Here is a 14100-nt window from a genome sequence, read left to right as displayed (position 1 = left end):
TTTATTTCTGATTTTTTTTCTGCACATTATATAGAAAAAAATCAAATAAACAATAAATTAATAAATATTAAGACGAAGTGAACTTTTCAATAAAAATTACAAAACTCGTAATTCGCTCTCTGGACGAACAGAGAAACTTTACGCCTAAAAATTTCCTGAAATTCCGTATTTTATCCCTAAAAACTTTCCGAAATTCCCTATAAGAGCGGCAATTTCGATTAAATCTCCCTCTCCCCGTGAAATTGAAGAAAATTTGCCGAAAAATCTCATTCCTAATATTTTTATTGCATATTAAATTTGAAAAAAGTGTCAATTCGCACTTAAAGTTGTCCCAACAGAGAATAAAAAGGGCTGGGGGTGGGGCAGGGCTGTAATTTAGTGACTGAAGCACCTCCTACCCCGTAAATAATCCACCTTATTTAGTATATTCCTTGAGCAACAGAAGAATGCAAATTTTCGCCGTGAGTTTTATAATAAAAACATGAATGCCGTCGTAAATATATTGTCTGTTGCGGTGAGATTTCCCGGGATCGTAAATCTCCGCTGGTTTTTCCAATGGAGTTCTTGGTGAAATGTCTTCTATGTGGTCAGCGGCAATATTGCGGTTTGGAAGCGTTGAGTACTTCACCAATGGGGGCCCATGAGAAATGGTATAGCCCCTGTGGTACCCTTGTGGTACCCTCGTGGTTGGAGGGCCCTTTGTATTTACTAAAACTCTACCCCCTCTGGATACATCATGGCTATTACTCTTCAGGTGATCTGTCACTTCGACTCCAATCATCATTCCCCTCAGCTTCTGGCTAACACTCTCAAAAATACCCTCCTAAATAAATTTACTTGCCACTAATAACGAATTTATTCATATTGCCATTAATTCAATTATACATTCTTGAATATTGATTGTTGTCATTATTTTTATTACCGATAAAAATTCAATGCATCCATTGGAATTTAGGATTATAAAAAAATTCATCGCATCGTGTGAATTTTCAATAATTTTTGTCGGTCTGAAAATTTAAATTTTATTGAATCAGATTCAAAAATTAATTGATTTGTTAATTAAGAAAATTGATACAAATGTGATGTGAATGTTGCGTTATAATAATTTTTCTCAGTTAAACTTATATTTATTGAATTTCAAATACGAAAACAAAATTGTATTCTATTTTCAAGGAGAGGTTGATGGAAAATCTATTTGTACAAGATTTTATCAGTAACAATAAATAAAACTTCAGTGAGTAAATTAAATAACATAGATTTTCTATATTTTTGATCGGCGTAATTTTTCTATGGGCATGAAGCAATTCTTTTATTGGATCTAGAATAATTTTTTTTTGTTAACACTGAGAGACTTCTTTCCCCGTAAATTGTTAAACATTTCGTGGAATTGCAATCACAAAGTCATATGAATTTTAAATTATGTATGACTTTGAGTGCAATTCCAATTAAAAATGGTTACCGAATTTTTCATTCGCTTGAATTTCTCATTTTCCATTCGAAGATTCAAGAAAATGGTGTTTTTTATATTAACTGATTATTGATTTGTCAATAAAAATTTCGGAAAAAATCATCATGAAATACAATTAAATCCTTAATTAATTAAAATTTCAGGGGAAATTATTGCTGAATTTCTCACGTTTTCACGATACAATAAATATTAGCTAAACTATCAGTGAATTTTTTCGAGGCCCATGTTTTAGCGAATATTTCACGCATTTTTTAGTTATAAATTTTTTGTAGAGAAAAGTGAATGATACAAGACATTGCAAAAATATTAATATCTTCCATGCATCCTTAGATATTCGCGAACAATTTATCTGCAGAAAATGTGGAAGGCTACGGATTAAAAAAAAATAGTCTCCCTGTATTAACACACTGCCAACTTCTTGGTTTTTCAGACAAGTGTAAAATTCCCGTCATAATTTTTGGTTTTTCCACTATAGGATATTATTTAACCTAGAATGTATAAAAAAATAAAGGAATATTTAGGGTTTTGTATAATTATTCCGTATCAATCGATTTTGCAGAAGTAATTTCATCGGGTTTTTTACATTCTGAATCAAAAACTGTATAAATTTCCGTAAAAGACACACCACCGGTCTAAATTACCCAAATAACTGAAAAAAAAACATTTCGCCGGATAGTTCCTATTCCAAAAAAGCAGAAGAATCTGTGAAATAGTCGATAACAATTTAAAATCAATGTAACCTAAGTTCTAAGAGCCAAAACGTATTTTGTTAATTGTATGAAAATTAAACACCTAGGGTTAAAAAATGCTGAATAAAAAAAAACGTGTGGAATAAGATCTCTTTTTACCTGAGAACCATGAAAATTTGATGAATTCCCTGGAGAATTCCAGCCGAAAGTGGAAAATGCCAAATTTTCAAGAGCAGTGATTGAAAAATAGAGGAAAACAGCTTCCACTTGGATCTATAGAACTCGGATACGCGGCGTGTTTATCTCCAACTGATTTATCCCTTCACGGTTAGTAAAACCCCAAACAAGTCTGGGATAAAATTCCGTTAAAAAAAATGGTCTCGTGAAATAGTTGTCGAAGGAAGGTGTCAATAGTGGAGAACGTGTTGACGTACCTCACCGTGAAAAATCCGTAGGGGGTCGACAATTCGGTGCTCTTTTCACGTCATACAGTCGCATGCACTCCGAGGCAAATGTGAAAATTGAAAAATACCTAAAATAAGAGAATAGTGAAAAAGGTAGTTGGTCTGAGCCCGAATTCTGGCCACCAAGTTGGGGACCCTTGGAAAAGCGTCTTCTGGTCGTCACGGTGTCCCTCAGTCGTGTCCTCGAGGTTTCCAATGCTATTTTCCTCTCACTCCAGAGCTTCTTACCTGAAGAAAATTTTTCCAAATCTAGTGTTTTCGTCTCACTCGGATGTTGTAAATCTCAATTTTCAGGGCTTGCTTTGTTGGACTTGCTGGAAAGGACGGAGGCGTGCATGATGGCTATACGAGAACGGTTGTAAAGTCATCATTCCTGATATATGACTCTTCCTGAAGGTGCCTCGTCAAGACCAGAAGTGCCTTCGAAATTTTCAACTCCATGCAATTTTGGAGTAATGACTGAGGAGGTGATGATATTTTCTTCTCACGCTGAGTCCAAAAACCGGCTAGTCATTATTTCTATGTACACACGGAGATAAATATTCAATTAAAATTTTTCATTATTGCTCCGTTATCGCTATTTCTTCATAGAAAATTCCGAGGGGCTCTCTATTGACGTGTGTCTCTCTGTGACACTCTCAAATTAAATCACATAAAATCAGTCCTGAAAACACTTTAAATTGTATGTAATCAAATTCAAGTAATTAATATGTATTAATTACTTGTAATCGTTTGAAATCATTTACCAGCATCATTTACATCACCAGCAATCATTTAAAAACATTAAATCGGGAGAAGCTTTTGAAATCACATTAAATCAGAAATGAGCGTTATAACATTTTACAATGATTCCTCGAAAAATTTCGATAAAAAAGACGAAACGCTTCTGAAAGAGTCTGTACGGTTTTTGTTTAAATTTTTGGCAATCACATGTCACTCCGGAATTATGGAAAACATACTGAATTTTTATTGAATTTTTTTCCTCGGGAGAACAATATTTCTGTTATTTATATTCCATTAGACAATTAATTTTGCCCAAGACTGGAAATCGTGCGAATAAAATTCATAAAATTAAATTACAATTCAGGAAACTCTTTTTTTCTTAGTCTTGAAGAGAATTGAAAAGTTATTTCGTATTTTGGTTTGGGTTTCATTTAGAAATAAGTGAGGTATTGACGACAAGAAGATAAATGTTGTAAATTTAGAATTATTGAATAAATCAATCGTAATTATCTATTATCTAACACGCGGTGTAATTGCAATTTTTGGAATGGAATTTCAGGGGAATTTGGGCCGAAAACTTGAGACTAAAATATTGAACTGCGTATTGAACCATTTCAAGAGAAAAAGGTACCGGAAGTACAGAATGTCCTTGTCGTCCTCCGTCTCACGTGACGGCAGAAAAACGTCATAAACTCATAAACCAATAAAATCATAAATATTCCTCATTATCGCCCATAATCCGTATTGCCCTGGGCCCGAGTCAGACGCGCGCTGACTAAAAAAAATATCTTCCACCCCTTTCCCATTTTTTTTTGGGCCCAACGGACGAGACTCTTCTGGAAACCCTGACAAAAAAAATTGGGCAAAAAAATTGTGCTGAAAGGATTTGTCACCCCTTTTGAAATATTTCGGGACTATTTTCTTCGGGTTCTTGGGACTCCCAAGAATTTATTGCACTTTGAGAAACAGAAAAATGTAATTCTGAAAAAAAAAACATTTGAAAATATTTAAAACACACTCGAAATTTTGAAAGCACTGCAGGCATTCTATACATTCAAACGAAAAATAGAAAAGCAGAAATGAATTTTTTCATAATAATATAATTATTATTGCCAATTAATTAACAAAATATCTCAACATTTTCGAATGCGTGCGGAATTATTATGTATATTACCTAACCTAAAAATTGATTAAATATTATTTCGCCTCACGTTTTCAGTCCTAGAGGATCAATTTTATGTAAATTTTCCATTCAATGAGCGATAGGAATTTTAATAAATAAACAAATGAATGAAAAATGGAATAAATGGAGGAATTAATAAATTAATCTAGGGATATTCCCTGACAGTTTTGGTTTTGGAAGGAGGAGGCCATTTTGTTGTCACGTGAGTTTCGGTAAAAATGATAAAATGGCGGATCACGCTTGAGTGCCGCCTTGCGATAATCACAAGTAAAAGGGGATTCCCCTTGAAAGATTCTGCTGAATTATTTCTCACGATGCCAAACGATCGCATCGGTCTCAACTGACCCCTTACGATCTCTCGTTTTTATTATTTTTACTTAACTTTCCTTCCATTCGTCGGGGGTTTTTTTCCAACACCTCGAACAATTCATTCCCCTCGTCAGTCTTTTCAACTGCGTACAAGTCGAATATCGATTGCTGTTTTTGCCAGGCGATCGATCAAGCGAAATTTCCGCTGGAATTGCGGACACAGAGGATTATTTCTTGCTCCCGAAGAAAGTAATGCATTCTCCAACCGATCCTACATGTCTTTTTATTTACTGAATTTCACATTAGGGAAACAAATTACTTGATTTATATAGAATATTTCATTATTATAGAAAAGATAGACTCGAGGAAATTGTTTTCCAGAAAAAAAAAATAGAGAATACTTTTTTTATCGCATTATCAGAAATGTGTTTAATTCTCGGTAATGAGTGCTTCTAATTTGTTACTACTGAAAGGATTAATTTAATAATTCAGGAGTAGTAAAAAATCTTTAACTAATTTCCCGCGTCTCATGATTAAAAATTTAATTTAATCTTTAAAAACTGGATTAATTTATTAATGACAAAAATTAATTTAATTCCATTTTCAATTACCTATCATAAAAATCAATTTTCTATCATCCATAGAACAAAAGAATTCATTAAATAAATTGAATAACATAAAGTTTCTATATTTTTTGTGCATAAGATGTGTCTATTGACATGAAGAAATAATTTTCTTGAACTTCTCAATAATTTGGCACGTGCAATAAAAAAGGACGTGTACCAAAAATGCCAAGAATCGATAATGATAGTCGTCAGTCATGATTGGAGTACGAAAAAAAAAATGGCTCTCAATGTGAATGAAACGAAAACAATGAAGTTGTAGCAAAAAATGCGGAGCAAGAGGTGAGTAATCTCCTGGATTTCCGTCGGTCAATCACACCGTGCGGTAGTTCCATCCTCTCCCCTGCATACAGGAGTCAAGTGAGTTATTTTTTAAAATTTTTTATTGTTTCAAGTGAGTTAGAATATACCTCACCGCGGTAGGTCTCCAAGTGAGATTGATCATTCCATCCTTCTTCACCCTTTGATGTAAACGCCACTTCATTCCTCTCAATTGGCTTCTCATTTCTCACCGTTTTTTTAAAACTCGTGTTGCCCCTTTTCACCTTCGATCATCAGGGTTCACGTGCACACTGAAATACCAATAATAAACAATAACCAATAATAATAAAGGAGGGAATTTTATCGCTCACTCCTGGTCCGGAGGGTCAGGTTCAGATCGTATAACAATTCGTTAATTGGAAATTCAGAGGAAATAAAACCCCACCTCAATTGCTGCCAGTTTATTCCAACTAGTGTTGAATATTATTGAGTAATATACCTGATAAATAAAATAATGAATATCGTTTATTTTTTATTTACTAATTTGAAAAAATTATACATTACAGTTAATCAATGCAGGACTGATTCTATTACTCATTATTGGGCGAAGGAATGTAAAAATTAAAAGAGAGGGAGTAATTATTTATATCTTTAATTATATATTGTTTATTTTATTTATTTATTATTTATTTATTATTTTAATTATATATATTTAATTATCTATTATATGATTGTGTGAGGGTCAAAGAAATTACACATTGCGGTTGATTTGGACAGAATCGATTTTATTACCGATTATTACGCAATGACTATTTGGAGAAATTGTAATTAGTTCATGTGTTTGTATTCTGTACATATTTACTGGGTGTTGATAAGATGAACCGAGGAACGCAGGTATTTCACACCTGCATGCTGCACGGATGCAGAAGTACCGCATCGTATAGACCGGTAGCTTTTTAAATTAAACGATGACGAAGCGTCAGCTCGAGATGGGATATTATCCTTCGTCCTTTGATCGTTCGAATTGCCGCGGGTCTCTCTCTCCTACCCGAAAATCAAAAAAAAAAATTACAAAAACAAAAAAAAAACACATCGTCATACCCAAAAGACCAGAATTTTCCGCTCAAGAAACAGAGAAATCGATAAGAAAAAATTGTTATCTTGAGAATGCAATAAAAGTAAATGTAAAGTGCGTTCCGTCTTTTAAAAAACATTTTTATGTACAATTTTATGTTACAATTTTATGTTACACTAGCGTATACGGCGCGCTATGCGCGCCCAACCTTACATGTATGTGGTGTTATCATATAAAATCTTCATATTAAAAGAATCTTAAGTATCTAAAAAAATTAGTCATAATTTAAGTTTTTTTCTTTAATTAAATTCAATTGATAAATATAACAATTTTCAATATATAAACAAATAATATATAATTATATATTATAATATTATTTATAATATATATATATATTAATTATTTATATGAATATATTAATATGATATGCATAGCTTAGCTATGCGCCAAAAAAAGCTGACAAAAAACGTTACATGCTTTTTTTTAAAAGGGATATTTTATATTACAATTTTTATTATTCTTTTGGAATTTGTAGATTTTCGAGAGTTAGCCGGTCTTATGCACACTTTTTATATATTTTTATTTATATTTTTTTGATATGGGAAAAGGGAGGATGGCGAGACCGTGAGGTAAAATTCAGGTGATGATGAACAGTTTCAGCTCTAAGTTTTTATTTTTCTATTACTTTTCCCCTTTTTTCTTTCGACAGCTCCTTTTTCACTTCTTTTTTTCACTAGCTCGTTGCCCTCAGAGGGCGTGGGACATCGTCTCAGGATTGGGTGCGAGGCCTCTGAATCTTTTTATCCAACCGACGAGTGACTCTGCAAGTATTTTCTCATTACTGAACCAATATTTTTGTAAAATTGGATTTTTCGTGTGAGAAAATGCGGGCTTGACTGTTACAATTATTTCAGAAGTCATTTACTTCTGTCACACTGAAAAAATAAAAGTTTCTCAAGGAGTGCATCATTACTTGTAACAAGGCGATATCTTGTACTGAGAGAAAAAAAACTTGTCACAACCACATTGTCTCAACCACGTGTCGCCCTTAAAAGCGTTATTCAATCTTAAAGATGTTCTGCCGGTATTTTGTTATTTTTCCTATTTTTCTGAGATTTATTTAAAACTATCAATCGGATTGGGATATGAAAATAAAGCGTTTGTCCATTACCTCATGATTTATCCTTCCACAAAGTTTCATCCCGATACACCAATTTTTATAACTTTTCACTAAAATTTATTGATTTTTTATTAAATTTTAGTGAAAAGTTACAAAAATTAGTGTATCGGGATGAAACTTTATGAAAGAGTCAATCATGATGGAACGGACAAACACTATATTTTCATATCCCAATCCGATCGATAGTTTTAAATGAATCTCAGAAAAACAGGAAAAATAACAAAATACCAGCAAAACATTTTTAAATCATAAATTAATCTCATTATCAATCGTAAGACATCAAGAAGTCCCCTTGGTATACTGAAGTCCGCATACGGTTCTCCTTCGATTTTAGGAGTGGGGGGCATGGTTGCAAATGGTAACTACGTGGAGTGGGGGTAGCCAGGGAAGTAAAAACTTACGCTGACTGCATTATAACGACTGTCTTTTCAATTAACATCGTATTGATTCTCTTCGGAGCTCTGCTGCCAAATAAATCTCATCATTGTGTTGTAATTAATAAGCCGCCTTATTAATTGTGAATTAATCGGTGTCTAGAGCTATAATTCTCTGGATATTATGGCAATATACTCAAAGAACGGAAAAATTTCTACCAAGAAATTACGCACTTGTTCCAGAGATGATGATAATTTATTCATAATAAAAATGTGATGACAAGTCTAGCTCAGTGAATTTAATCACGAGTTTTTTTTTCTCGAATTCAAAAAATTTCAATTTAAAAAAATGTAATTGCTCTTCATTTTTTGAAAAAATGTGAAATCCCTCGACTAAAGTTTTTTCTATCGGTGGAATTGAATTGACTTGATGCATTTTTTGAGTATAACATACATTATTGGCTGTATTAATAAACACATAATTTTATTATTGAGAGAATTCGTGACTGTCGGGAATTGCATTGCTCGAGCGTGAAGACAATGAGGGAAAAATGGAAGATGAGGAGAAGAAAAGTGCGATAAAATGTGCGATGCATTGTATGCAATTGGTGTCAGAAAAAGGAAATAACTTCAGGGTCTCGTCGAGGACGTCTCGGTGCTAGGAATTCTTGCATTTGCCACTTTTCTTGTCGACTTTGTGTACTTCCAGTGGAAACTACCGGAATACACCTTGTAGAAACAAACATGCTGTGTAAGAGGAATGATGATGCCAGTACCTGAAGATGACGGATGCCCTGGTGCGTGTTAAATCAGTAATCTCCCTGGCATTCGGTGGTAAAAAATTATCCCGAGGTACTGCAAAATTTGAGAAAAATGTTGAAAAATTCAAAATTACGTAGGTCTTTCGTAATCCTCAGAGCAAACGCCCAATTAAAAAAACGTAACGAGACGTAAAATAAAGAAAGCTACAATTTTCATAAGCAATTATGTCTGATTAATTTTCATTAACACAAAATTCTAGAATTAAATAACTTCTGAGAAATTGAAACATTAAATTTTCTCTCGATCAAATACTATTTTCCTCTGTACACAATTCTGGGAAGATTACTATAATTAAGGATGATATTAATTGTTGAAAAATGAAATTATTTTTTGATTTACATTATTGTTTAATGTTCCACGTACGAACCACAATGGGCATGACAGGGAAATTTTTCAATTGCGATAAACGTATGTATTGACCGAAACTAAAGTCATCAGGGAAGCATGACTGTACGTCTTTTTCAATTCTCGTTACTCCTCTCGTCTTTCATCATTTATTAATTGCTATTAATTGATGCATCTTCCGGTTGATTCAATGAACGACGGAGAGGTGATAAATGTTATGAACTGATTAATGTTATTTTTACAGTAATAATCACTATCGGAGAAGCTGTCAGATGCAATTATATTTTTTAACAATAATTGGTTGTGACAATTTTCAATTTTTTGCTATCGACCTCATCCCACTCTGTTACTTATCATTCATATATTTCTCCATCTTCCCATTATCTCGGGAATGAATCTGTTACAAGTCACGACACGATGGATTAATCAATTAATTAATCATTGAAATACTAAAAATAATAATAAATTAAAAATAAATTAAATGAGTGCTTCAATTTTTTGGAACAAAGTTTATTTATTTCTCGATTCGCATACATTCCTAATTTTATATTAAATGTGAATTACAGATTAAATGAGACTTTCAACAACCAAAAAAATCCGGTATTTCGAAAATAATTTTCATGAATTTTGTACAAAAAAAAAAATTAAACGCGTGTGGTCCTCTATTTATCATTCGCTGTTCGCCTCACTTCTCGCTCGCTTTACCATCGCGACGCTTTCCGCCGTGAAGTACAGCGAAAATGTGAAACGATCCTTTAAATTGGTCTCAAGTGTAAATGCGGTAGGCCATATTGTCATATAAACACATTAAACACAATGACAAAAATTTAAACAAATTGGATAAGACAGCGCGATAAAAAATAGTGTGCAATGCCAATTCTATTGTTATTGTTGTCCTCTACAACATTCATCTTTCGATTAATTATCGATTTGATATTTTGCAACAACAACAATAATAATAACAATTCGAATCGTTAAAGTTCTCTTTTAATTATTAATTCACATGTAATATAATAATAAAAATCATAATAACAAGTGGATAATTTATTGTTTAAATAAAGATCAAAAGCCAATGAAATACATTGAATATATTCTATAGAATTTCGCTTGAACATGAAATGAAATCATAAGTTATTTTTACTTAATTAATTCGGATAATTAATACGACGAGTTGAAATGACCGATGGGCGTAAACCGTGTGCATTTCATGGGGTTAATAATTTGTTCTAATGAGAATTGTATAGTTTATATGTGTATATCCGTGTCAACGGTTTCGTTCGAGCGATCCCAAGAGTGACTCGACAGGTTTCCACGTTGATGGATGAGAAACATTTCGTCGACTGGAATTATTGACGATTTTTTAGTGATCAAAGAAGATATTTTATCCCCGGAAAAAGAATTCCACTCCAATTGACATTGAACTTTTTGTCTCAATGAACATTTTTGCCAAACGAAGGTTACAGGATGTTATAGAATTGTTTATAGAAAACTATTTTCGTACTTTTGTCAATTTCTGTCTATATTTTTTTTAGCAGAATCAACCAAGCGGTTAAATACTATAGAAAAAAAAAAACGAAGATCAATTTTTTGCGGGTGATGCTGCACAATTAAAAGAGAGAAATATTTGGTCAGATTACGGAAATCGGTAAGTATGAGTGGCAATATCGTCGCGTGGAAAAATAATTGAATATAAGAGGAAAAAAAAGTATTTTTTATTAAAAAGGTTTACTTTAGTCCTTTTATAATATATTCATTGAATAATTATGTAGTATTCAAATATTTGAGAAAAGAATTGATATTTCATCATTTGTCAATGATTGTTTATAGGGGGTTGAATAAGTCTTTTTGAAAAATTGGCTGTTTATTTTCAATTCAACTTTTAATTTTTCGCTGTTAATATTATAAAATAAATGTGTGCTGATGTGAAATCAGAACATATTTCCCCACGAAACATAAAACTTATGTAATTTTTCTGGAAACTGTAAAATATCGCAGAGATATATCACAATTAATTACCTTCAAGAATTAAAAAATCGTAACATCCCGTCAATTTTTTGTGTTTATTATTATTGGAGTTAATTATTATTAGACTTCTCCCTCCGTATATTCTGATATGCCACATTGCCTCCATCTCTTTTATAAACAAAATTTGTGGTCAATTTTCTACATGATACTAATATCCTAGAGATAAATTTCAATAAAGTCAAAAGTGATGAATCTTCAGTAAATTGTGAAGCGAGTAATTTTTTGTTTCGTGGAAAGAACCATGTATGCATGAAAAATGGTGCATTTGTCTGTCAGGACAAAGACCTTTTCAACCCATGGTAACTCAACCCACGAATAATTCAACACGTGCTATACGAGATCACCCCAAATAATTGGCGGTAAATAAATGATAATAAATTATTCATAATTGCAACGAGACTCTTCTGTTCAGTTTCTTTATGTTGAGTCAGTGCGTGTTAAAATTTATTGTATTGACTTATTTTGTGTTATTTACACATGTTATTTAGACATGAATCGCCTGTCACTTAGAATAAAATACAGTGAAGTTAACATTCAATAAGTTGAAGTTATGAAAATGCACTGTCACTGAAATTGCATATGCATATCAAGTTTGAAGTCAGGCATGCCGAAGCTGGTGAAACATTGATCGAAAGATTTGTGATACGAAAACGATACTAAATAAAAGCTTCTGAAATAGGCAATCGTTACCGATCCCGATCGATGGATCCCACGCGCGGGTTCATTCTATTTCACTGAGACCGCATTTTTTTGTTGACTGGTTGATGCAGTTTGCATGTTGGCATCCAGCCCCTTTGAATCCGGTAGCCAATCGCAATCTGATACGGTTTGCCGATCTCTCAGGGTGAGTAACGGCTTGGCCAACTTAACGCGCACGATCGCCCAACAAACCATCCGAATCGCAATCGATCGATTCATATCGATCTCACATTGACACCTCATTACCTTTATCATACCTCTTTTCTCTCGTAATTCCATTCTACAATGTTTCCCCAATTTTCAACAAGATCCGGTAACAATTCATCGAACCGATCGACCCGAATTGCCGATCTTCCATTCAATCATGCATGATACCTTAAGAAATCGCTACTGATTCGTAATAATCTTGACAATCCCTTCAATAACATTTCATTTTTGAAATTACCCATATTTTAAAGCAATTAATTTACATCTGTTAAGAATATATATAGATCCAAATAGGAAAATGAATGAACACATCCAATTATTTCATTAAATAATCTTTATTTGTTTATTTCTATTATTTGTTCCTACTTTATTCTAACTGATAATTTGCATTGATTTCTATTTCGTTTTTATCTGAATTTTGAACTTTATTCTGGTGATATTCTCTAAATGTTGATTTTAGAGTTCGATTTTTGCACAAGTAGGTGAGCGAATAAAGATTTGAATGAAAAAATTGGAACTCAAAAATGGAAACATCTCAAAAAATGACTCAAGTAATGGAATTTTCCTTTTTTCAAAATATACATTACGTTATGCCTATTCAAATGAACCAAACAGATGCTGAATTTGAATGGCAATTAGTTCCATTCTATTGAATAAGAGTTGATAAACATTATTTCCACATGAAATTCTTTGATGTTTGCACTACATCCTACTCACACAGTGATATCTTATCTTCAAAAATATGACGTCTTCATTATTTATATAAGTGCTCATTACGCTACTCAGTATTTCGCAATGCCTGATTATTTCTTTTATACGTCATCTCAGTTAATTTTAAAATTGTCACCCGGAATATGAATGGGCAAATAGTAAAAAAATTGTTCTCATTATCATTGCGATAGATTAGATCAGGAGTCGGCGACCTGGGCTCACACGGCTCCTGAGCTAAATATCCACTCGGGATGGTCAAAGGACACGAATTTTCGGCAATATTTTCTGCATGTACCTAACCTTTAGGGATACAATATTCCCGATTTGGAATTTCTAGCACATTTTTGACATTAGTGACATTTTTCGTAGATATAAGTGACTACACACCTTCCGCAGCGGATGTACCTTAATGCTTTCGACTGCAGGTTGCTTCACTATCGATGACTTTCCAAGTGAAAACGATTCTTTCGGTGTACACAATCCCTTTTAAAAAAAAGCATGTAACGTTTTTTGTCAGCTTTTTTTGGCGCTATGCATATCAAAATATATCTATATAATACGATATATATATAATATATATATATAAATTATATTAATTTTTTTTATATATAAAAATATTTAATATTTTTATTTTTATATTATATTATACTAAATTTATTAAATTTAAAATTATTTTTTATATAAATTTTTAGACTTTTTTCTTTCTTCTTTTTGAAATTCTATATATGTATATATTATAATGGAAATAACCATGAATAACCATACATATATATATATATGTATGTGAATTGAGCACTTTGGTGACAGTAACGGAAAATTCCAGCACATGGTAAATGGAGCACTGGTCAGTTTGATGACGGTCATCAAAGTAACCACCCGTGTGAAATGGACCATGTGAGGGAGTTGGCCCACTGCAAATTTGACACCACCCAGGCAACCCCT

At 32.7% G+C, this 14100-nt stretch overlaps 1 protein-coding gene across 1 annotated transcript in view; it reads left to right on the top strand.

Annotated features, from left to right (window-relative positions):
• Nucleotides 1–5727: 5727 nt before the first annotated feature.
• LOC105263187 (myrosinase 1) overlaps nt 5728–14100 on the top strand; it is a 17885-nt gene continuing 9512 nt past the window's right edge. The window contains exon 1 of the mRNA XM_011299231.1: nt 5728–5741. Within this exon, the coding sequence (XP_011297533.1) occupies nt 5728–5741 (14 nt within the window). The remainder of the gene's footprint in view (nt 5742–14100) is intronic.

This window comes from Fopius arisanus, unplaced genomic scaffold (genome assembly GCF_000806365.1).
Source record: "Fopius arisanus strain USDA-PBARC FA_bdor unplaced genomic scaffold, ASM80636v1 scaffold00013, whole genome shotgun sequence".
Lineage (NCBI taxonomy): Eukaryota > Metazoa > Arthropoda > Insecta > Hymenoptera > Braconidae > Fopius > Fopius arisanus.
The sequence above is the reverse complement of the archived record's forward strand: the minus strand, read 5'-3'. Positions and strand labels throughout refer to the sequence as shown.